This window comes from Coenobita brevimanus, chromosome 65 (assembly GCF_032717465.1).
Source record: "Coenobita brevimanus isolate Jiangsu-jjx chromosome 65, ASM3271746v2, whole genome shotgun sequence".
Taxonomy (NCBI): domain Eukaryota; kingdom Metazoa; phylum Arthropoda; class Malacostraca; order Decapoda; family Coenobitidae; genus Coenobita; species Coenobita brevimanus.
In genome coordinates, this window is record NC_137018.1 from 26770290 (window position 1) to 26795491 (window position 25202).

The 25202-nt window shown below is 42.7% G+C and overlaps 1 protein-coding gene across 1 annotated transcript in view; it reads right to left on the reverse strand.

The window, feature by feature from the left end:
* LOC145404953 (uncharacterized) overlaps window positions 1-25202 on the reverse strand; it is a 608364-nt gene that overhangs the window by 291768 nt on the left and 291394 nt on the right. Inside the window, exon 10 of the mRNA XM_080276459.1 lies at window positions 15168-15334. Coding sequence (XP_080132585.1) covers window positions 15168-15334 — 167 coding nt within the window. The remainder of the gene's footprint in view (window positions 1-15167; window positions 15335-25202) is intronic.

Genomic DNA, 25202 nt, shown 5'->3' on the forward strand with positions numbered 1-25202 from the left:
AGGCGACAGACCTGTCATGCTCAGGGGCGTGATCTCCATTTTTTTTTTTTTTAACAAATCGTGTAATGTCATCAAGGGGTAGGCTTGCCATGTAATCCTTAGTAATGTATCATGGTTGCTGCCCTTCAAGCATCTACAGTCCACCGGAGATGATAATACGAAATACCTACTGAAAAAGAGAAATTAATGGGGAACAATTTTGTATTACTGTTTTTAACATACTACAAAACAAAACCTTTCTTCTAATATGATTGTTAAGAAGTAGGAATGGCAGAAGTGCACAGAGATGAGATGAAAGAAGCACAGAAACAAGGAAGCATTCAGGATTGGAGAAGATTTGAAGACCTAAAGGCTATATACCCATTATTATATTCTACACTTTAGCCACAAACTTGTAGCTGGTGGAATGCAATTACAGGTATAGGTCTCCAAATTTCCTCTCATCCGGAATGCTCTGTTGTTATTGTGCTGTCTTCATCTTTCATCTGTGCACCTTTGCTATTCCAGCTCGTTGACAATCATTTTAGAAGAAAATTTTTGTTTTCTAGTTTATGATCTTTTTGTGGAAGTATAATAATGCATAAAGCAAATGTTAGATTTCGATTGCTACATGCATAGCATACTGAAAGACTAAAACGAGGGTGCTTTTCCGTGGAATGAAATGTTTTGGTACGTTTTTTAACTGCAAGCGAGCTGTAGCTAACCAATATTGAGCAAAATGGCGTACTTACGAGTGACCGCGATGCGGTTTTCAGGTCGGAACACGCGAACCGTAGCCTGAATGCTTTTCTAAACATGAAAAGAAACATCTACACTTGATAAGAAGCGTTTTGGTGTATAGTACCCTCGCGTACGCCTGTTTGTTTTGAAGTTATGACTTATGATGAAAGAAAGAAAGAATGAAAGAAAGAACAAAATCGATATTCTGCGGTTCGATTTTGCGACTCCTAAAACCAGCAAGTTTTCACTTGAATAGCGAAGGTCTTTTAGTTCATAAGCTCAGAAATGGGCTCTGCGACCGTTTTCGCGCGAGCGCTCCCATATCCTAACGTAAGTAAAGGACGCTATTTTGAACTTGCGCCATGCCTACTTATGGAGTGGCTACCGCCCTCCGTGATAATCAGAGTCACTCAAACCCTCTGATGTAATACACCCACACATTAACTTCATCATCATCATCATCATCTCCATCCTAGTTCCCCTTTGATAAAGAGGGTTTGCAGAACCCAGAAACAGGAAGCTATAGTAGGACTCGCGCACGTTTGCGGCTGTGGTGTAGCTCGCACCTGTGTACAGTGTTGCCACGTTTTCTATACCGTTATCTCTCTCTCTCTCTCTCTCTCTCTCTCTCTCTCTCTCTCTCTCTCTCTCTCTCTCCTGGCGGGAAATGAGCCACCCTGAGTACTTTTGATTCTTTTATAAGTTATTTATAATTGTGCTTTCATTTGTTAATTTGGTTTTGTTATATTTAGTAGTAGATGGAGTGTCAAAGTTACTGTCTGCTAAGAGGTTTGTTACGTTACTGATTCATACACCCCGACGTAGTGGGGTGTGGGTGTAGGTGTGGGTGGGAGTGTGGATGTGGGGGTGTTGGGGTGGTGGTCCAGGGGGGAGGGGAAGTGTGAAGGGGGATTTGACCTGAGACACCCAGGAGGGATTAAGAAGGGAGGGAAGGGGAAGGGGGGGCTGGATTCACCTACCACGTGGTCAGTATTAGAAAAGAGAGAGAGAGAGAGAGAGAGAGAGAGAGAGAGAGAAATTACGTGTATAGATATATGTGCATCAATAGGAACAATGTATATCAGTGTGTGCAGTATGTACAAAGGAACAAATGATTACAAAGAAGGCAGTGACAGACCTCTCTCTCTCTCTCTCTCTCTCCTGGCGGGAAATGTGAGCCACCCTGAGTACTTTTGATTCTTTTTATAAGTTATTTATAATTGTGCTTTCATTTGTTAATTTGGTTTTGTTATATTTAGTGATGCCGACAATGCATTCAATGCATGCCTCTCTCTCTCTCTCTCTCTCTCTCTCTCTCTCTTGGGACATTGAATCTCCTCATTCTCTCTTGGGACATTTATTTTAGGCCAGATGGGTGTGTAAGTATTGCCACACACAAGAATTACATGAATTATTTCTTTTACTTTGGATATTGGCATATTTCTTCTTTTTTCAGGCTCATTATCTTATATCCATAACTGTGATATTATTACCCACCCTAAAACTACGCTAAAAACCATTAAAAGTGACTACAATATCTTTTAGCAACACTGTACAATATGTATGCCATGTTTCTGTGTTACTGTATAAATATTTTATGCATAATAAGATTACTGTTGATTCATCCATCAAAATACACAAGTGTAAGTTTTATTCATCTGAATTTATCGAATTTGTGATGCCTTGTACATAAATAGCTTCCGTTTCACATCGCAAGTTGAGGAAACGTGGCACCATTGTAAACAGGTGCGAGCCACACCTCACCCGCAAACGGCCGGGATTCCGACTATAGATGCTTCTAAAACGGTATTAGCCGTTGCCTCGGGGTGTACTTGTTTTCAGTCCAGTTACTTTTACCTCTGACCCACGACCTTCACTTTCGAATATGACCTAGACTAAGTCAAGATCTACTAATCGTTTCAAACCGAAGTCTCTGGGTCAAAAGTCTGAGCCTGGAAGGGAAACAGGCAAACAAACGCGACCTCAAAAATTGACTACAAGCTATATGGGTGATGATAAACAATAAAAACAATGTTACGGTACTGAAGGGGGTTACAAAGTACGTAACTCCATTATCTGGTGTTATCAAGTATGAAATATAAGAGTGGAGGTGAGGCCCAGGCCACATCAAGGCAGAGGAGAGGCATTGATCCAGGCAGCTTACACTTGTCTATAGTGTTTTACTGCCCTGTGCCTCATTGGCAGGGGCAGGCAGGGAGGCTGGGACAGGCAGAGTTTGGAGGGAGAGGCAGAGTGAAATACAAGAGAGGGGAGAGGCAGAGGGGAGGAAGAGGTGAAGCAGGGTAGACAAGAAGCAGGCGGAGAGAGAGAGAGAGAGAGAGAGAGAGAGAGAGAGAGAGAGAGAGAGTCAAGAAATGGATGGAAGAGTCAGGGAGGAAAACTCATTTCCTTCAATGCATCGTCAAATTGTATTCAAACGCTCTCCCCCCCACCTCCATCTCCCTCATCCCTCTCCCTCCTTACGTCTCTCCCTCACTTTTCACCCTGCTCTACCTCCTTTCTTACCTATCACTCCTTTCTTTCCTCCCTTTACCTTTCCCTCTCCCTCCCAGTCTTTCCTCCCTCCCTTTTCCTCATCTCTCCCTCTCCCTTTCCTTCTCTCTCTGATTCTCTTCCTCAACTCTCCCTTTGTATTTTCTTTCTTTTCCTCATCCTGCCCTCTTTCCTTGTCCCTCTCCCTCCCTGCACATTTTCTTTACCTATTACTCTTCCCCCCACTTCGCCTCTCTCTCTCTCTCTCTCTCTCTCTCTCTCTCTCTCTCTCTCTCTCTCTTTTCCATGCTCTCAATATTAATTCCCTCTGTCCTTTCAGGCGCTTCTCCCCTTTCTGAGGCTTATGATGAAGGGCCACGTAAATCGCAGAGGGGAAAAGTGGCTACATATGATGGGACGCACCTCAACCATACTTACAATCCCAAACCCGATAGCTCTGTTACAGAACTTCTAAACGTAGGCATTAATGTGAATTCGGTCTCACTTTGTTGTACTGCAGCTGGCAGGCAACCTTCATAGATGATGACGATGAAATCATTGTTGTCGATTATAGTCTTCTGTATATGAACTGGAAAGACGGCTCAAGCCTGGACAGCGTCACATACATTAGGGGTCCTCAGGAATAACTAGAGAGACACTCTGTGAAGCGCATCTCTCCGACAAGGGCGAAGTAATTTCCAAACCACCTTTCATAATGAGTTAAGTTTTTATCATCATTGATTAGGGTTTCGCAGAAAGTTTTCTCCGGATCCAGAATCTGTAATACGATCCGGATCGGTTCCAAAAGTTAATCGACTGTTTCCTGGGACATGGGCTATCTACACACCAAATTTGGTCCAAATCTCTCTTTTAGCTATTGAGTAATCCTGCTAACAGACAAACAAACAAACAAAGGGGGTGAAAAAATACTCTTCTTGTCGGAGAGAATTAGAACAGCTAAACCGTTTTCTGACTGACCCTATAGATTCTTGGCCCAAAATAGGCCCAAAAGGGCCTTAAACTACCCTAAAAGGCCACATTATGAATCTTACTCCGTATGCATAAGGATTCTTAAAAATTATAAACTTAGAAATTTTTGTGATTTTTTTTTTTTTTTTTTTTTTTTTTAAATGTTTACTCGCTTAAAGGCAGCCTTCGACAGCCTTTAGGTGGCCTCTGCTCGATGTCAAGCCAAGTCCTATTTTCAGTTGAAAGGTAACAGAAATCTGAACTACTCATGCCGTGACAGAGACGGAGCGAGAAATTTTCCCTTATTTTTATCCTGCTGGGACATTTGTTGAGAAGAGAGAGAGAGAGAGAGAGAGAGAGAGAGAGAGAGAGAGAGGATAGCAGTGTTTGCTGTTATGTTAAATAATACTATAGCATTATAGTATACAATTCTAGGAGTGTAAGGAGGGAGGAAGGAAAGGTGAGAGAGTGATAATACAACAAACACGTCATTCTTCTCTCTTCTGTCATGCTGGTAATTTCAGTGCCGGACCAGGGATGAATCCATTCCCTCCACTAAAAGTGAATACTAAATTTTAAACAAAAGGCCAAAAATGGGTCATAAATCGGGAACCGGTGGCCCGAATGGACTGGAAATTGTCTTATTTAAACAAAAGGCCAAAAATGGGTCACAAATCGGGAACCGGAGGCCCAGATGGACTGGAAATTGTTTTATCCTTAAGTTAGAGCATGTTAATGGTACCTTGCACAAACAGAAATTACATTAAATTGCGCCATTTTTGATGTGTTATGGCATCAAACAAACAAACATGCAGATATCGGATCATTATAACATAGATGAGTCCTAAGCCAAACAGGGGCCAAAGAAGGAATGAACTTACCATAGTAGTAAACCCTATAGCATTTACAAATATTCTCTAGTTGGATTTTTTTTTTCTTTTTTTAATGAACATGTCGGTAGGCGACGATGACCAGCTCTAAGCGGACCAAGCTTTGTCAGCAACCTGAAATGAGTTTCGGTATGAAAAGTCTCCAGTAAGGTGGTACCGAAGGACAACACCCCACCAAGAATCATGACTCTGGGTCAATAACTTTCAGATCCTTAGCATTTTGCTTGAGTCTAGTCGTGCTTTTAGAGATTTTCCACTAGTGCATTTGATGACATTTGACCCCTGACATGGCAGATCTAGGTCATGGGTTTACTAGGCGCAGTTGTACCATTCATTAACGTCTGCAAGCATGCAAAGTTTCATTCGATTCCAACCACCCACTGTGGAGCTAGGGAACTTGAAATTCGCAGAATGGGAACTTGGAGGTGGTGTTGCCAACGACTGGAAGTGAGTTTCAGCACTATATGTCATTTTTGTATGGAGGTACTCTAGCGCAACATTCCACCCAAGAATCATGGACCTGGCTCAATAATCTTCGGAGTCTTAGCATTTGTGCGACCATAGTTGCAATTTTAGCTATTTTCACTGCTTTCACATTTGATTACCTTTGCCTCCCCCCCTGACCTGGCTAATGTAGCACATAGGTGTACAATAGAAAGTTGTAGTACTAGTCAATGTCTAGAAGCAAGCAAACGGGGAGGCGGTGGCTCAGTCAGTCTAGAGGTGGCCTGCAGTCCTAACGGACTCGAGTTCAAATCCCCACTGGGGCAGGGAACAGTTTAAGGATTTGAATTTAATAAAATCAGGATTTACTGATCTATCAGAAGACCAGCCGACATGTCGTAAAAATACCCCCGCTAATACTTATACACCAGTCCTGTATGAGACAGGCCTAGCATGTATCCAATATGGACGGTGGGTGTTAGCGCCGAAGTGGTGACATGTAGAGGTGTATGGAATGTAGGAGGACTACTGGGCCATGGGAGCTGGCTGTGAAGCCTATGCCCAGAGTCGGACACGTTAAAGAAAAAAAAAAAAAGCTCCACTGAGCCGCTGGGGAACAAGGGTGTATTTTTGCAAACCGGTACTGGTTGCAAGGGATGCTGAGGCCAATCTTTGCAGGGTTGCCAATCGAAAACCAGAGGAGAGAGAGGAAAATGGATGGCACACTTCCGACAGGGAATGACCTCAAGATTGTGCCTAAAGAAGTCAGAGCTTTCTACCCCATTAGTAATGCTTCTACAGCTCAAAGCATGAAAAGTACGAAAAGAGAGGTTTTTCGGCCGTTGCTAGGCAACAAGCAGTTCCCTAGCAACCAAAACCATGCCGACACAACTAGGTCATAGGCTGGTCATTGAGTCATAGTTTGGTCGGAATCGGTTACTTCTGAAGGGTAGAAGTGCCTGCCACAGTTGAACGAGAAGGAAGAACCATAAGAAAGAAACCACTCAAGAAAATGCGACTAATAATAAGGGCAGCATGAGCTGACAAATATGACAAGTCCTTGGGAATCATCAAGACTGTTCCTGTGATGGCACCCCTGACTGTCCTGGAAGCAGTACGGGGAATACAAACAGTTAATTGCAAATAGGTCTCTTTGTAACTCAGGAGGTAAGTAACTCTGAAAATGGCTCTTCTAGGACGGTCACTTGGAGAGTGCGGCAGTAATATTATACACAGAATTGCAATTATACTGTACCAACCAGGAGGTGTAGTACGAGAAGACTGGAAAAAGCAAATGTCAGTGCAATGTCTGAGAATGAAGATCGTACATTTGTAGTATATAAACCCTTAGGAACTACACTGTGTCGTTAGAGGTATGACTACTGATTACTTTGGAAAGAAATAAAACTTTACCACCCACGGTAAGGACGAAGATCGTGTCTGAATAATCTGCTAGATTTTTAAAATGAATGATTCCAAGTCGACGACTGTTAATCATTAGCCTAATACCATATACGCGTAGACTTCCAGAAAGCCGTTGAATAATTCTCAATGGTAAATTATTATTCTGAATTAAAGTAGGAACCACCTGTAATATTTACAGCTGGTTAAACAGGTGGCTCCCTAACAATTACCTCTTGTGGTCCTGGTAAGCAGTGGGGTGTCAGAGGATCAGTTCTTAGACCTGTTCTCTTCACAGTTATATAAACGATGCTGACGGAGGAGTGTTGTTGTTGTTGATGCTGTTGTTGTTGTTGTTGTGGTCCCAGGCTCATCTGAACGTGAACCCAGCTGACTGTAGGTTGATGCTGCCCTTCTCCTACAATCGTCCTATCCTTTAGGGAGATAGGGAAGGAGTTGTAAGACGCTTGTATAATCGGGCAGTGGAGCCGCCATGTTCTATTGGTGTCACCGCGTGAGGGCTTCCTCTCCAGCACTGACGTACGATTGCAAAACTCTGTATCAAAACTTTCAGATGCCTTTAAAGTCGACATTGTTAATTTTGTCAACAGTGACGGGTTGACTTTGCAACGAGACAGACGTAAGTATAGAACAGACATTGCAGATACAAATGCCGTTTTTTTTTTTTTTATGCGAGGAAGAAGGAACCAAAGGCCATGAGCCCGCAATAACAGTTCCCTCAAAGAGAAAAACAAAATACAAGACAGAGCCAAATTCAAGATCCGTTCATTTCGAGATGCCTGGACACACTGCGTTTGAAAGACTGGAGATCATAGGCAGCAGGAAATACAGACAGAAGGAGACAGTTCCAGAGTTGACCTGTTGCATAAATGAAGGACTGGGAGTATCGGTTAACTCTTGCATTAGAGAGTTGGACAGAAAAGGGATGAGAGTTTGCTGCTAGACGGGTGCTACGCGCCCGTCGTAGAACTGGAGGAATGCATGCGGACAGTTCAGAGGAGCAGTGACCATTAAAGTAGCGATAGAAAAGAGATAAAGATGCAACAGTGCGGCAAAGAGACAGAGGTTGAAGGGAGTCAGTAAGAGGAGGAGAGTTAATGAGACGAAAAGCCTTTGACTCCACCCTATTGAGAAGAGCCGTATGTGGGGAGCCTCCCCACACATGAGAGTTGTACTCCACACAGGGGCGGATAAAACCACTGTATAGAGTCAACAATTGTGCTGGGGTAAAGAAAGAACGGAGTCGGCTTAGCACACCCAATCTCATGGAAGCAGATTTTACAAGAGATGTAATATGATCTTTCCAAGATATGTCCCGAGTAAATGAAACCCCAAGCATGTTCAAGGATGATGCAGGATTAAGCTGAATATTATTAAACATTAATGGGTATACCTGTGGACGATTTTGACGGGTTGATAGGTGTAAGAACTGAGTCTTAGATGCATTAAAAACAACAAGATTATTTTTACCCCAGTCAGAAATACGAGCCAAGTCAGACATTAGGTGTGCCATAGCCTCATCCCTTGCCTGTTGAAGTAACTGCTGAGATGGGCGTTGCGGGAACCGAATGTAAAGGTGAAGGGTGGAGTCATCAGTGTATGAGTGGATAGGGTTAGATGTACAGCTTAGAAGGTCATTGATGAATAAAAGGAAGAGAGTTGGTGATAGGACAGAGCCCTGAAGAACACCACTGTTGATAGATCTAGGAGAAGAACGGTGGCCGTCTACAACAGTGGCTATAGAACGACCAGAAAGGAAGCTAGCGATGAAGGCACAGATAGAAGGATAGAAACCGTAAGAGGGCAGTTTGGAAATTAAAGATTTATGCCAGACTCGATCGAAAGCCTTTGAGATGTCAAGTGCAATGGCAAAGCTTTCGCCAAAGTCCCGAAAGGAGGATGACCAAGAGTCTGAAAGGTAGGTGAGAAGATCGCCAGTGGAGCGTCCCTGACGGAACCCGTACTGACGATCAGAAAGAAGGTTGTGACAGGAAAGATGCCTTAAAATTTTTCTATTGAGAATTGACTCGAAAACTTTTGAAATACAGGATGTTAAAGCAATTGGACGATAGTTGGAGGGTTGGGAGTGGTCACCCTTCTTTGGGACTGGCTGAATGAGAGCAAACTTCCAGCAAGAAGGAAAGGTACAAGTTGACAGACAAAGGCGAAAGAGTTTGCCTATGCAGGGTGTAAGCACAGTAGCACAGTTCTTGAGAACAACAGGAGGGACTCCATCAGGCCCATATGCCTTGTTAGTATTGAGGCCAGTGATGGCAGAAAATACATCAGCTGAAGAAATTTTAATGTCAGCCATGAGGAAGTCAGAGGGGGGAAGTGATGAAGGAACAGCACCGGAATCGTCTAAGGTGGAATTGGAGGAGAAAGTCTGTGCGAAGAGATCTGCTTTATCAGTAGAAGAAATAGCAACAGAACCATCAGAGTAGAAAAGAGGAGGGAAGGATGATGAGGTAAAGTTGTTAGAAAGGTTTTTGGCAAGGTGCCAAAAGGAACGGGAAGAATTCGAGTTGGACAGTTGAGAGCATTTAGTACGGATGAAATTGTTTTTAGCAGAGCGAGGAACAGACTTAGCACGATTCCGGGCAGAAACGTAAAGATGATGTGATTCAGGGGTGGGTTGGCTCCGGTACCTTTTGTAGGCCCTCTCCTTGTTGTGGACAGCATGAGAACAAGCGTGATTAAACCAAGGCTTTCTTGCGTTAGTCAAAGGATATGAGAAAGGAATGTATGCTTCCATGCCCGAGAGAATAACCTCCATAATGCGCAAGGCACACTCAGATGGCTCCCGGCCATGGAAGCAATAATCATTCCAGGGAAAATCAAAGAAGTACTGCCTGAGGGCCTTCCAGTCCGCGGCTCCAAAATGCCACAGACAACGTTTCCCTGGAAGGTCCACAGGCCGTACTGGAGTGATAGGACAGGTTAAGGTGATAAGGTTGTGATCGGAGGAGCCCAACAGAGAGAAAAGATTAACAGTGTAAGCAGAAGGATTAGTTGTAAGGAAGAGGTCAAGTATGTTGGAGCTCTCTCCAACTCGGTCAGGGATACGGGTAGAGTGCTGTACAAGGTGCTCTAGGTCATTAAGGATAGAAAAGATGTAGGCTTGTTCACCAGGTGGATCAGTGAAAGGAGAGGAGAGCCAAAGGTGGTGGTGAACATTGAAATCTCCTAGAATGGAGATTTCAGAGAAAGGAGAAATGGATAGAATGTGTTCCATCGTAGAAGTAAGATAGTTGAAGAATTTTTGATAGTCAGTAGAATTAGGGGATAAGTAAACAGCACAGATATATTTAGTCAGAGAATGACAGGAAAGCCGAAGCCAGAGTGTAGAGAATTCAGAAGAATCGAGTTCAGGAACACGAGAGCAGGATGAGTCGTTGCGTATATATACACAACAGCCACCTTTGGCTTTGAAATAAGTATAGAGAAAGTAGGAGGATACAGAAAAGGGTTTGCTGTCAGTTGCCTCAGACAGCTGAGTCTCAGTTAGAAAATGAAGGTGAGGTTTAGAGGAGGAGAGGTGGTGCTCAACAGAGAGAAAGTTACAGGAAAGGCCGCGAATGTTGCAGAAATGAAGAAGAAGAGAGTCAGACAGTGGTTTAATGGAGACAAATGTCGAGTGATTCAAATCGGAAGCCTGAAAAAAAAAAAGTAAACAAGTACAAAATGAACAAAATGACAAAAGTAAAACAACGGCAAAAATTTAACAGATCTGGAAATGACTGTTTCCATAGACTTAAAGCACCAGCGTTATAATGAAGCTGCCAACAATGCCAGTACAAAATTTGGATCCGTCAACCGAAATTATACATTTAGAAAATTAAGATATCATCAGCTCATTATACAGCAGGATTGTGAGACCATATTTGGCAATAAGCAGTGCAGTTTTGGACTCCTGACTTATTGCAAATACACGACAAAACTAGAGCCAGTGCAGCACAAAGCAACTAAATCAATACCTTTTCTACACAGCAAACCCCGCGTTGGAAGACTAATAACTTTATCAAGGGGTCGGCTGAGAACAAACTCGATTTGTTTTAAAATTCTTTGGCAATTGGAAACATCAATTCCCACTTTCTTCCTCCATCCCCTGACATGCCTACAAACGAGAAAAATTAAAACTTTCAGCGGCGCAAAGTTAACTTTGATCTCACATGATATTTTTCCATCAGTGACGTGACCTATAGATGGAACAGGCTTTCAGAAAATGTGACGAGATTCCACAATCAATATTTTCACAAAAAGGCTAAACATTCAAGCATTAGCAAGTGGGACAGAAAACCACCTGGGCAACAGCTATAACCATCCTTCCAATATAGAGTGTCCATGCCTCAGCACCGGCGCCTAAGTAGACAAACAAACAAGCATCCACCAACATCACTCATTCACGACATACATGCGCCTCACAGAACTACAAATGGCAATATTTATACCTTCCCCTCTCAGACGTGCCTAACAGAGTACGCATTCATGAGCGATTGTATCTTGAACGACGTCCTAAATCTACTTGATGTTGGTGGGTTAGACGTTTATTCCTTCAGCGGTGACTGCAAAAATGAGCTGCTCCGATATTCCTAGGGTTTATAAGTACACAACTGAAAAAAGATGCGTGAGTAATAATTAGGGTTGCATTTAAGCATTATTAGCTTTATTTTTATTAATACTTTCATATGGCGTTATCAAAATTACTTCTGGTATTTCACTACAGATAGACTCCTGTATAGCAGACTGCCGGAGAGTCTGGAGGGTGAGGGAGAATCTGGAGGGTGGGGGAGAATCTGGAGGGTGAGGGAGAGTCTGGAGGGTGGGGGAGAATCTGGAGGGTGGGGGAGAATCTGGAGAATGGGGAAGAGTCTGGAGGGTGGGGGAGAGTCTGGAGGGTGGAGGAGAGTCTGGAGAAAGGGGGAGAGTCTTTGCCTTTGCTAGCCTGTTTTTACGTTTGGAATTCGAGAGCATGTGTTTCAGTTAATAAGACCCAGCCACCTGGAACTGACCGCAGAGCCTGTTTATTAATGTACAGTAGCTCCCTCCTGCATGTACAATACCTCTTCTCTCCCCTCCCCTCTTCCCTGTCGCTCTCTCTGACAAACCCCATTGCTCTCACTTCCCCCTCTCTAATTTTTTTGTTTTCACACTTATAAAATAGTTTCTCTCCGCTCCAACATTTCTCTCTCTCTCTCTCTCTCTCTCTCTCTCTCTCTCTCTCTCTCTCGTAAACATTTTTTTTTTTCTACTCTTCTTTTACCGCATCTCCTCCTCATCACACACACACACACACACACACACACACACACACACACACACACACAGAGCCAGACGAATGATTTTAAAGAAGTAAATTACTAAATAGTAGATAAAGCAGTGGTGCCAAACTCAATCCTTCCCAAGGGCCACACTTCAGTTCTGCTGATCGTCTGAGGGCCAAGTCTACCTAGCGGTTTTATAACATGTAATTTTGTGACAGACTATCAACACCCATTCTCAATTTCAACTGGTGACTACTGCTCTCTCTGACAACTTATATTCTCATTCACTATAAGCTACAATAACCACTGACCTTAATTATATGTAGAAACAATAGGATAATACCGGCTAAGTAAGCATCAACTCGCCGGAAATTGTGGTGTGTTCCTCATAGCCTTGACCAGCGTGTTTACGTTTTGCACTTCGTCCGAATTTATCAAAATACGATATACTGTTTCCTGATTTCCATCACAATAGTGAACTATATTTGCACAGGAAGAAATCAGTAGGATAGAAGTTGTGGAAGCAATGAAGAAAGTTAAATCGGGGAAAGCCCCAGGAATTGATGGAGTGTGTGGTGAAATACTGAAGCATGGGGGAGAGATAGTAGTTGAATGGATGTGGAAGATATGCAGATAGGCCTGGGAGAAAGGTAGAGTCCCGGAGGATTGGAAGTCAGGTATAATTATTCCCTTGTACAAAGGAAAAGGGGGAAAAGAAGAGTGTGGTAATCATAGGGGCATTTGTCTTCTTAGTATAATAGGAAACGTGTATGGTAGGATACATATTGACAGAGTTAGAGAAAGAACAGAGAAATTAGTTGGAGAAGAACAGGGAGGTTTCAGGAAGGGAAGAGGTTGTGTAGATCAGATATTCATACTTAGATCTTTAGTGGAAAAGTTTCTAGAGAAGGGAAAGAAGTTGTATGGGGCTTTCATGGATTTGGAGAAAGCATATGACAGGGTGGATAGACAAGGATTGTGGAAAGTGTTAAGAATTATGGAGTAGATGGGAAGTTGTTGAATGCTGTGAAGAGTATGTAAGACGGTGCGAAGGCTGCAGTGCGTGTGGATGGTGAACTAAGTGAATTTTTCTCTTTGAAAGTTGGGTTGAAACAGGGATGTGTCATGTCTCCATGGTTGTTCAATCTGTACATGGATGGGGTAATAAAAGAGGTACAAGGTAGGGTAGTGGATGTTGGAGTGGCCCTGGTGAGAGAGGATAGTGTTTGGAAACTCCCTGTACTGTTGTTTGCAGATGATACTGTGTTGTTGAGTGAAGAAGAAGGGGAGCTGCAAGGCTTGGTGGATGAGCTTGGGAGAGTGTGTAAGAAACGGAATCTAAAGGTGAATGTAGGGAAGAGTAAAGTGATGGTCTTTGAGAGAGGTGAAGTTAGTGAATGTACAGCGAGGTTGGATGGTGGGGAATTGGAAAATGTGAGTACGTTTAAGTACTTGGGTAGTGTGATGAGTAAGGATGGAGGTTTGGAGGGTGAAGTGCTTGAAAGGGTACAGCAAGGAAGAAAGGTTGCTGGTTCTTTGAAAGCAGTGATAAGAAACAGGGAAGTGAGCATGGAAGTGAAAAAGTTACTACATGACAGTATCGTGATACCAACTCTAACGTATGGAAGTGAAGCTTGGACGTTGTTGGAAGGACACAAGTCAAGAGTGAGAGCAGTGGAAATGAGTTACTCGTATTTAAGAGGAGCCTGTGGAGTCACATGGAGAGACAGGCTGACGAATGAGGATATAAAGGAGCGTTGTGGTGTGGATGTGGATGTGATAGGAAGCGTTATGAGGAACACACTGAGGTGGTTTGGCCATGTGGAGAGGATGGAGGGTGAAAGACTGACGAAGAGAGTGTATGTGAGTGAGGTGGAGGGGGGAAGAGGGAGGGGGAGGCCGAGGATGAGATGTAGGGATGGGGTGGAGAGGTATATGAGAGAGGGGGGTGTGAGTTGGGAGCAGTGCAGTGAAATGGCGGGGGACATGGCGACTTGGAGGCGATTTGTTTGTGGCCACTCCAAACGCGATTGAAGCGTCTGGCAATAGATAGATAGATAGATAGACTATACATTATTACTTTAAAGTGCATAGAAATTTTAAATTTGCAACTTAAATTGGAAACTTCTTGAATGAAAATAATAGAATGCAGGTACAGTACATAATACGGCAAAGCCGGAGCCTATTCCAACGTTGGGAGAACATCGGTACACCTTCTAACCCTTGCAGTGGCATTGGCTTCTGCTTCAATTGACAATATTTAAAAGTTTTGTGAAATATTTGTTCACCAATAAATTATTCCAATGGTACTTTTATCAATCAAATTATCATTAAATATTTTCCTAACAGTGCAGTAATATTTGTTTACTAGAACATATGACGAATTTTATGGGATTTTGTATTATGTTATTTCTCATTTTTTAAAGAGTCATAGCGGTCCACTCTTTTCCTCTTCGAGGGCCACATATGGCGCGCGGGCCACCAGTTTGACACCTTTGAGTTAGACTCCTCCAAGGGGGAAATGACACCAGCCGCAAGCTGATACATCTCTAGCGCGGCTCGGAATATTGACTTACTTTCGCCAGTTTCGAAATCGTTAAAGATTTTCATCCTTACTACACACCTGTAAAATATTGTGATGATACCTTGAGCGGTTGCGAAGTTCTCGTGGTAACAGACACACAGACCTTGACCTACTTTCACCAATTTCAAACTCGTGATCGATTTTTTTTCCCTACTATACACCTGTAAAATTTTGTGATGATTATCTTGAGCAGTTACGAATTTATCATGCTAACAGACACATACACACAGACAGACAAACTGAGATCAATACCAGCTTAGCCATAGCGGCTGGTAACAAAGGACGAAACAATACGGGCCATAGGTAAGTAAAAACAATTAGACAACAAATTATGTATAATCTCTCTCTCTCTCTCTCTCTCTCTCTCTCTCTCTCTCTCACCTGTAACGCGTCGCCCTGGTCGAGGTGTAGCCGTGTGAGATGTAAGTGTAGAAGATGTCCCGGCGGAGGTGTGAAGGTCCAGCTACAGGTCACGTCAGGCCCGTAGTGGTCAGGGTAGTACGGTGACCTGACCTCGCCTGACCCCGGAGACACCTCACCACCACATTCTGAAAATTAGGTCAGCTTAGGTTATGCCAGGCGGGGGCTAGGTATCATTGGGTAATGTTAGGTTAGGTTAAGTTTGGTTATAATTGGTACTTGGATGACCTGACCTCCCCTGACCCCGCAGACACCTCAGCACCGCACTCTGCAAGGTCAAGTTAAATTAGGTTAACACTCTGGGGACTCTGTGACTCGCTCTCGACTGTATACAATCGGTGGTGCTGACTGGAACAGAATACCAGCGTTGTCCCCTATGCCACTTTTACCTCCCAAGCTCTTATGATTTACCCTCAACCAAAAAAAAAAAAAAAAGTTATGTTCGTTGAAAAAGAACATGGGATAGGACGAGACCATGATGCACACTGTAACAAGATTATTTTGATATATTAATGTCCTCCCTCCCCACCAACCACACACATATTACCCCAATCCCGTAGTTCACTATGTAGTAGGCTGCATACTTGTCCACACTACTTATTTCCTACATACTACCTACGTGCACACACACACACACACACACACACACACACACACACACACACACACACACACACACACACACACACACACACACAAACTCAAATCACTTACTCACAACCTTCTCACCAACCAACCCGCCCTCGCCTGACACACACACACACACACACACAGTCACATCACACGCCTCTGCCTGCAGTTCTCTCTCTCTCTCTCTCTTAATATACTGGTATGAAGATAGCTCAATCTAAATATTTATTGCTGGAACGAGAGAGAGAGAGAGAGAGAGAGAGAGAGAGAGAGAGAGAGAGTAACGAAGTGGCTGGAAGAAGTCAAACCAAGAATTAGGGTGGCAGGCCAGATGATAATAGTACACACAGACATGAATGTTGCAAGGCTTGGTGAATGAGTCTGAGAGTGTATGTATGAAACGAAGTCTGAAAGTGAATGCAGGTATGAGTAAAGCTATGGTCTTTGGGAAAAATGGAGTCACAGAAGGCACAGTAAAGCTGGATGGTCAAGAAATGGAGAATGTGAGTGCATTCAAGTGTGTTGTGTGATGAGAAAGGAGAGTTTAGAGGATGAAGTGCTTTTTAGTGTACAGCAGGGAAGAAAAGTTCTGATTCACTGAAAGCAGTGATAAAGAGTATGGAACTGACTATGGAAGTTCTGCCTGACAGAACCGTAATCCCCACTCTAGCGTACGAATGTGAAACTTGGATCTTATTGGAAGGACACAAGTTAAGAGTGCGAGCAGTGCAAATGAACTATCTGAGTGGAGCATATGAAGTTACATGGAAAGACAGACAGACAATGAGGAAATAAAAAAGAGTTGTGAGACTTATGTGGATGTGAGTTAAGAGTAATCCTCTTAGATGGTGGAGAGGATGGAGACTGAGACACTAACTAGAAGAGCGTATGTGAATGAGGAGGAGGAGAGGGGGATGGGGAGATCGAGGATGAAGTGCAAGGATGATAAGGAGAGATATACGGCAGAGGGTGGTGTGAGTTAGGAGGGGGGCAGACAAGTGGCAGAGGACATGGCAACGATTTGTTTGTGGTCGCTCCGTAAGGGATGAAGGAGTTTGGCTATGGATAAATTGACAGGCTATTATTTCCCCACTCCTACCCCTCACCCTCTTCGCCTGGCTAATATTCTGAACTGAGAATGGTTTGTTATATTTCTGTGTCCTAATATTTCGCTTCTTCTGCTTCTTACATCCCTCAGATGACTGATTTTTCTAAGCTGAGAGACCCTTGGTATGTTTCTCTGCCCACATTTGATTGTCTTTGCTATTGCTCCACATTTTCCTTGATTTTCATTGCCATCCTCATTTATGCTGGTGTGTCTCAAACACCCTTTAAACAACCGATAACAGTAACTACTCAACCCCTTGACAATATTGGAAAAAGTACTGAAGATTAATGTCTCAAGTAATCTAGATGATTACAGTCCTTTTCTGAGGATTCATGAAGAGTAAAAGTTAAGATTCATCCCTTACGCTTGCCATCTTTGAGCTGATTGTCGACGGCGGAAAAAATATAACAAACCGCTTAAACTTATTTATAAAGCAATAACTGAAAGATGAAAAAAAATAAGAAGATTTAAATAACTCTCCGTTGTAGAAATTAATTAATGCAGCTACTGATAAAATAAGATTCCAGACACCCGAGCGCTGAGTTGCCCAGTAAAACAAGCCAGGCATGGCTTTAGCAGCCACGACTTGGACAGCATTTCACACCGAAGCTTTATCGCCCTCAGAGTTGCTCTCCCCGACCTATAATTAGTTATTCAAGAACTTCTAAATAAATCAGACGCTGTTATTGCAGATATCGTGGTGCACCGTATATATGAAACACTTTTACTCTGCTACATACTTTACACCATAACTTAGCCTCTTTTTGATAACACTTGGCGATCGATTCTCTTCTGCTAAAGAGGCTCCCAAACAACTCTTTCTCACCAGTTTAATCTGAATATGTTTTTAACAGAATGTGAACAGAAAAAGGAAAGCAAACTAAATATAGGAAAAAAAAATATTTGCCTGTATGCTGACTGCGCATTCATAATCCATACCGAGAAGGTACACGAGAGCAGTAAGGAGTGGTGCGCAAAGTAAATTACTAAGAAAAACGTGTTATAAAGACTCCTAAGCCGACCACAAAACCCACCACAGTACTTTAGTGTGTGGATAAAGCCTCGGGTAAGCACCTGTGAGCCTGTGAGCCACATTACACTCTCTCACGCTGAGTTACTAACGGTGGTTTGTTTTCATCTCACGGAACTGGGCCACTCTCGCAACCTGAATACTAAGTTTTGGTTACGTGAAATATTATGACCCTTAAATATGAGGTTAGGAAGCCTCTCCATGGTTAATGGTCCAAATTGTCCTCCATTCTGACTACACTGGCCATTAGCTAAACTCAAAGGGGTTACGGATTTATGTTAGGCGAAAACACACCGACAAAGTCTGGCTCCCCCGGCCTGTTCACCGCCCTTCCTTGAAAACAGCCACTGAGCATACAGCCACAGCACACCCTGAACCAGCCTAATAGTACAGTATATTATAGTGTGTGCAGCTCCAGCATGACCTAACATACCTGAACCTAACTTATTCAAACTTGCCGTACGCACTGACACTGCTACCATAATCATCTAAACAATCATAATTCACATCAAACCATCAGCCCAACAATTCATACATTATACTTTTCGCTAGAGATCCTAATAAACGCGGAGTTACTCAAGACTGTTTTTGAAGCTATTTATTGCTAGAATTTCTCTCAGAAGGAAACAATCTTTAGTGTTAGCTCGAATAAAGCACACAAGCCCATCAACTGTAGGGAATGATACATATCGAAGAACCTGTATGAAAGTTCTGTTGTTAAGTTCAGTGGCTCCCTAACTTTTTGTCGCTAACGCTCCAGTATTATGCTACACCGATTACCAATAGCCTGGCAGAAAGCGACTGTGAAACCTAAACTTTAGAGGAGAGTAGCAGGGACTGTCAAAAGTGTCTATTATATCACACGCAGCTGCAGTTAGAGCCCACGCAAACTCCTAGAAGTCGCCAATGTTCGCCGGATCACTAAATAGCGTGGGGTCACTACCAACTCGCTGGCGTAATTTCCTTATTAAAAAAAAAAAAAAAATCCTGTCGCAGTTATTACTCATGCATAAAGCATTATACCAGTATTATATTCATGTTAAATATCTTACTGATGCTCTAAATGAGATTAACGCTCAGAAGTTCTCCACAGAGTTTACTAATAGCCATGATAGCTTATTGCGTGTGTTTGCATTCAGCACATTTTTACCATGTGTTATGAATCTCAGTTGTTGAAAATATTTATCATACAGTTTGCAAAGACGGTAATCTTTCATTTGGCAAATCCTGACATGATTTTATCCATTATACACTCAATAATAGTAAGAACTGTAGTGTACGGCCGAAATCTTACGGGGCCGAGATCAGCAACCCGAATTTTTAATGGCCATGGTAGGCTATTTCTAATGCTTTGAGAAAACGTCTCAGTTCTTCTACAGACTATTTTTTCACGTAAATTCTAGCTGCGCAGTGGACCATGACACTATTTTCTGGATTCACTGGCTGATTTCAAAAGGCGCGGGAGTCAGGTGTTGTGTATACACATCAGCAGCGCCGCCCTGGGCCCCTGGCGGCGGGCACACAAACTATACCACGCTCCCCATGAGAAAGTGCCTCCATAATTTATGAGCTCAGTGGGTTCATACGATCTTCGATTGTTTAAGTATCGTAGTTCATTTGTTATGTAAGATACAATTTCGTTATACCCATTTACCATTTTTCCTTGCATATAGATGTACACCCTCCCAAAAAAGTATCGGCACTCTTACAGCACGTATCATTCTGAAACATGACTGAAGCATTGTGATATTAGGGGCACCCTGTAATTATAAGGGCAAATATCATCTTCGGTAATTATTAGAACTCAAAACTGCAAGAAGATTCATTTACTGGGTGGTTTATGTTTTGAGGTACCTCATTTCTAGACTCATGTGTGTCTGCGGAAGTTGCTCATTTCCACAACCACCGTACCCATAGGTGCCGATACTTTTCTGGGAGGGTGTACGTTCACCACCTAAAAACATGACAGTGATCAATACTCAGGCAACATATTAATAATCGCACACAGACTGTTCCTAAACTGAGATGGACGCAACCTTCCATTTCTATTCTACTTTGATAGAGAGGCCATTTTTTTCTCCAGTATCATATGTAGCCTAGATAAATCAATAAATATCCTACTCTCAGTAAAATAACACAAAGAGTTTATAACAGAGGGTAATTCAAGTAGACCTCATTTTTGCATTTTACATTAACTTATCTGGCAAGTCTTCGGGACTACCGTCCGACCTCTTTGCTGAACTTCATTTCAGTGTTTCAGTAACACAGAGAGTAAGCCCACATGCTAACCTATACATTTTCCTCTAACTGTCAACGACAAACTACATGCACATTACACACCACACTTCCTGTTCCAAAACCAGAAAAAAGCGTTTCAACACCTCGCAGGCCGGAAGGGGGGGAGGGAGACAATAACCCCCCCCCAAGCCACCCATCTCTCGATGACGAAAAAATGCATGGAACCACTGTCTGACACACTCTTTATTCATGTCGGCAACATTCTTGGCCTTTCCATTAACTTTCTGCTGAACACCACCTCTCCTTCTCTAAACATCACTTCTTCCTCACTGAGACTCAGATGTCTGAGGTGACTGATAGCAAGCCTTTCTCTGTATCCTCCTACTTTCTGTGTGCTCAATTCAAAGCCAAAGATAGCTGTTGTGTGCATGTACGTAACAACATATCTTGCTCTCGTGTTTCCTTGAACTAGAATCCTCTGAATTCTCTACTCTCTGGCTTGGGCTATCCTGTCATTCTCTGACTAAATATACCTGTGCTGCTTACTTATCCTCTAATTCTACTGACTATGAAAAACTCCTCGAATATCTTACTTCTTTCATGGAACACATCCTATCAATTCCTCCTCTTTCTGAAACCTGCATTCTAGGAGATTTCAGTGTTCACCACCACCTTTGGCTCTCCTTTCCTTTCAGTGATCCACCTGTTGAACAAGCCTACAGCTATTCCATCTTTAATGACCTGGAGCAGCTTGTACAGCACCCTACCCGTATCCCTGACCGCCCTGGAAAGAATTCCAGCATACCTGACCTTTTCCACAACAAATCTTTCTGTTTACGCTGTCAATTTTTTATCTCCATTGGGCTCCTCCAATCACAACCTTATCGCCTTAACTTGTCCTATCGCTCCAGTAAAGTCTATAGATCCTCCCAAGAAGCGGCTGCTGTGGGATTTTGGGGCTGCTGACTGGGAGGCCGTCAAGCAGAACTTCGATTATCCCCGAAATTATTATTGCTTCCATGGCCAAGAACCATCTAGTCATGTCTCGAGCATTATGGAGATATTCTCGGGATGGAAACATTCATTCCTTTCACTTTTCCTGTAATTATTGCAAAGAAAAAAAAAAAACTTGGTTTAACCATTCTTGTTCTAATGCTGTTTACAATAAGGAGAAGGCTTACAAACAGTGCTGGAGCCAAACCACCCCTGAATCTCATCTCTTATGTTTTTGCCCGGAACCGTGCAAAGTCTGTTCCCCGCTCTGCTAAGAATATCACTTGTACTAAATGCTCTGCACTTTCCAATCAAATTCTTACCGCTCCTTGCGGAATCTTACCAAAAACCTTTCTAGCAACTTTGCTTCATCCTCCTTCCTTCTTCTTTTCCGTTCTAATGGTCCTGTAGCAGTTTCTTCTACTGAAAAAGCAGAACCCTTGGCCCAGACATTCCACCTGAGACGATTCTTGTGCTGTTCCTCCATCACTTCCCACCTCCCCTCTGATTTCCTCACGACAGACATTAAAATATCTTCAATATCTTCAATCTCTGCCCTCACTGGCCTCAGTATTAACAAGGCCTATAGGCCTGACGGGGTCCCTTCTGTTGTCCCTAAGAACTGTGCTTCTGTGCTTACACCATGCCTAGGTAAACTCTTTTGCCTTTGTCGATTTGTACCCTTCCTTCCTGCTGGAAGTTTCAGCCTGTCCCAAAGAAGGGTTACCATTCCCATTCCCATCCGGCATGTCTACAGTTTTTTAATTTATTCTTAACAAGAAAATTTTAAAGCACCTTTCCTGTCACAACCTTCTTTCAGTATGGATTCAGTCAGGGACGCTCCACTGGCGATCTTCTCATCTTCCTTTCAGACTCGTGGTCATCCTCTTTCAGGACTTTGGCGAAAGCTTTGCCATTGCATTTGACGTCTCAAAGGCATTCCACTGAGTCTTTAATTTTCCTGCCCCCTTATAGTTTTTATCCTTCTATCTGTGCCTTCACCTCTAGTTTCCTTTCTGGTTGCTCTATACCTGCTGTTATAGACGGCCACCGTTCTTCTCCAAGAGCTGTCAATAGTGGTGTTCTTCAGGGCTTTGTACTATCAGCAACTCTCTTCCTTCTATTCATCAACGACCTTTTTAGCTGTAAATCTAACCATATCCACTCATATGCTGATGACTCCATCCTTCACCTTCAATCTGCTTCTTGCAGCGTTCATTTCAGCAGTTACTCTAAGTGCGCGTCCACACGTGCACTCGAACATATGTTGGCAACACAGCTGGCAACATGTTCGGGAATATGTTTGCAGCAGTATTTGGACAGATGTATGCAAACATGTTTTAGTTCAGCTTCGAACACTGGCAGCAGAGGCGATGGGATGAGTGTGCCCATACAAGGCAGCTGAGACTTTATCATGCTGTTGCCAACATGATCTGGACGCCGCTGTTCCCAAAATGTTTGCAGTGTGTTCGTTACTGTGTTGCTTGCATGTTGCCAGCACTTGCTTGAGCATACGTGTGGACGCGCACTAACAAACACAAGATGAGGCTATGACACGCCTAATGTCTGACTTGGCTCATATCTGACTGAGGTAGAAGTAACGTTGTTGTTAATGCATCAAAAACTCAGTTCTCACATCTTTTGACCTGACAAAATCTTCCGCAAGAGTATCCTCTAATTTTTAACAATATCCAACTCAATCCTGCATCATCTTTGAACATATTTGAGGTTTCATTCTCTCGGGATTTATCTTGAAAAGGTCATATTACCTCTCTTGTATAATGTGCTTCCAAGAAATTAGGTGTGCTGAGCCGACTCCGTGCCGTCTTTACCCCTGCACAGTTGCTGACCTTTTATAGGGGTTTTCTTTGCCCCTGTGTACAGTACAACTCTCATTTGTCTCGACTTCCGGAATACAGCTCTTCTCAACACGGCGGAGTCAAAGACTCTTTGTCACATTAGCTCTCCTCCTCTCCATGGCTCCCTTAAACCTCAGTCTCTTCGACGCAGTGTTGCATTTTGTCTCTTTTCTGTCGCTACTTCAATGGTCATTACTTCTCTGAACTGTCTGCTTGCATCGCTCCACCACTACGGTTGGCACTTAGAACTCGTCTAGCAGCAAACTATCATCTCTTTTCTGTCCAACTCTCTAATGCAAGAGCTAACCGTTACTCCCAGTCCTTCATCTATGCAACATGTCACTGTCAGTATTTCCTGCTGCCTATGATCTCCACTCTGTCAAACGCTGTGTGTCCAGGTATCTCGAAATGAACAGATCTTGAATTTGGCCCTCTGCTGTGTTGTTGTTATTTTTTCTTTATAGAAAACGGTCTTGCGGGCTTCTGACCTTTGGTTTCTTCTTCCTTGTAAAAAAAAAAAAATAATGATAATCTTTGCATTGTCTCATAGTTAGTCTTTTATTTCACCTACAGCAATACGATTTTATTTAGATAATTGAGTCACAGGAGCCTGAGTGTTAAATTGTATCACGGTCTATTTATAGGCTGGACAGTAATGCACATAAAGCACCCTGACTTTCAATTTCCTTAGGTAATGCTTCAATAAGAAAGCATATAATTTAAGTGCTATACCCAGCATTTGTTAAAAAGGGATTGGGCTAAAACCTTATATATATATATATATATATATATATATATATATATATATATATATATATATATATATATATATATATATATATATATATATACACGACAGTCATGAACTAATAACCATAATCAAAGTTGTATAATTATACGATCATAAACCACAAGCTTCATCAATAGGGTCAAACCCATTCAAGTGAGGATTAAAAAAAACACACACACGTTACTGTTATCGTTCTGTAAAATCATTGCGTGAAAAAGTATGACGCAAACGAGCAAATGGGAGTCCGGACTTTCTGAACCCTCGCTCCACCCGATCCGCCACTGTAAGCCTGCCCGTGTAGAAGAATGAGGGAACCTTTGAGAGATCACTGTGTCTGTGAACGCTGACATAACCCATAATGAATAACCAATACTCTGATTTGCTTCCATTCACAGACCCATCACAATACACGAGACAGTCAGAATAACACTGAAAAAAGCCTTGATATTGTGTTACTAGATGATCAGGGTTAAATATTGCAAGAGTTCACTCCATTTTGGTACAAGTGGTATCGTAAAATAGGCGAGTTATTGTACTATGCAACAAAACTCTGATACGTGAGAAGTAATGAGAGATTAACTAATAGGTCGCTGCTGTTCTAAGGGTCTCATGTGAACGACAGTGACAGGTACTTCCTAATTTATCCGTGGCGAAAGAGTTAAGTTAAAAGGCAGCCAGTGATCCTTGAGCTTCAGCAACTGTTCATTGTCTACACTCACTTTACAAAGACTCTACGCAGCCCAGCCCATTGTCTTTATTACACTAATGCAAGGAGTAAGGAGATGAAAGTTGTGCAAAGGGTTAATGTTAGGATGGATGCAAAATTTGTTACGGTAAAGCAAACAGGAATTTTGACTATGTACGGAACAGATGGACTGTGAATCATTGTGACAACCAAGTCCCGGGGGAGGAAGGTGTAGTTGATACCAGAGCACCAGAGTCAGGGATCACCCCGGAAAACCAAAACGATAGATATTCTTCACCAATACGTAAAATAGACCTAATAAAAAAGATAAACTGTATACATTCAAGGGATAGAACATGAAAGGCCATGATTAACAGCAAAAGTGGATGCTGGGGGTGGGGATTATTGTGCCAGTACAGCCCAAGGATCGGGGACCAGGAACGTTGCCAGCTGTACGCGATGGAATGTCACTTATCCAACAGGAAGTTCACCATATCACAACTCAGTTCACTTAACCCCGGCAATATGTTGCTCTAGAACATCCCAGCACAATCCTCAAGGCCTTTTTCTGAATGATAGACAACTTTCTGAGATATCTCTAATTGTAAGTTAAACATCAGCCATACATGTAATAACAGTAATGTACTATTGTGGCCAAGAACA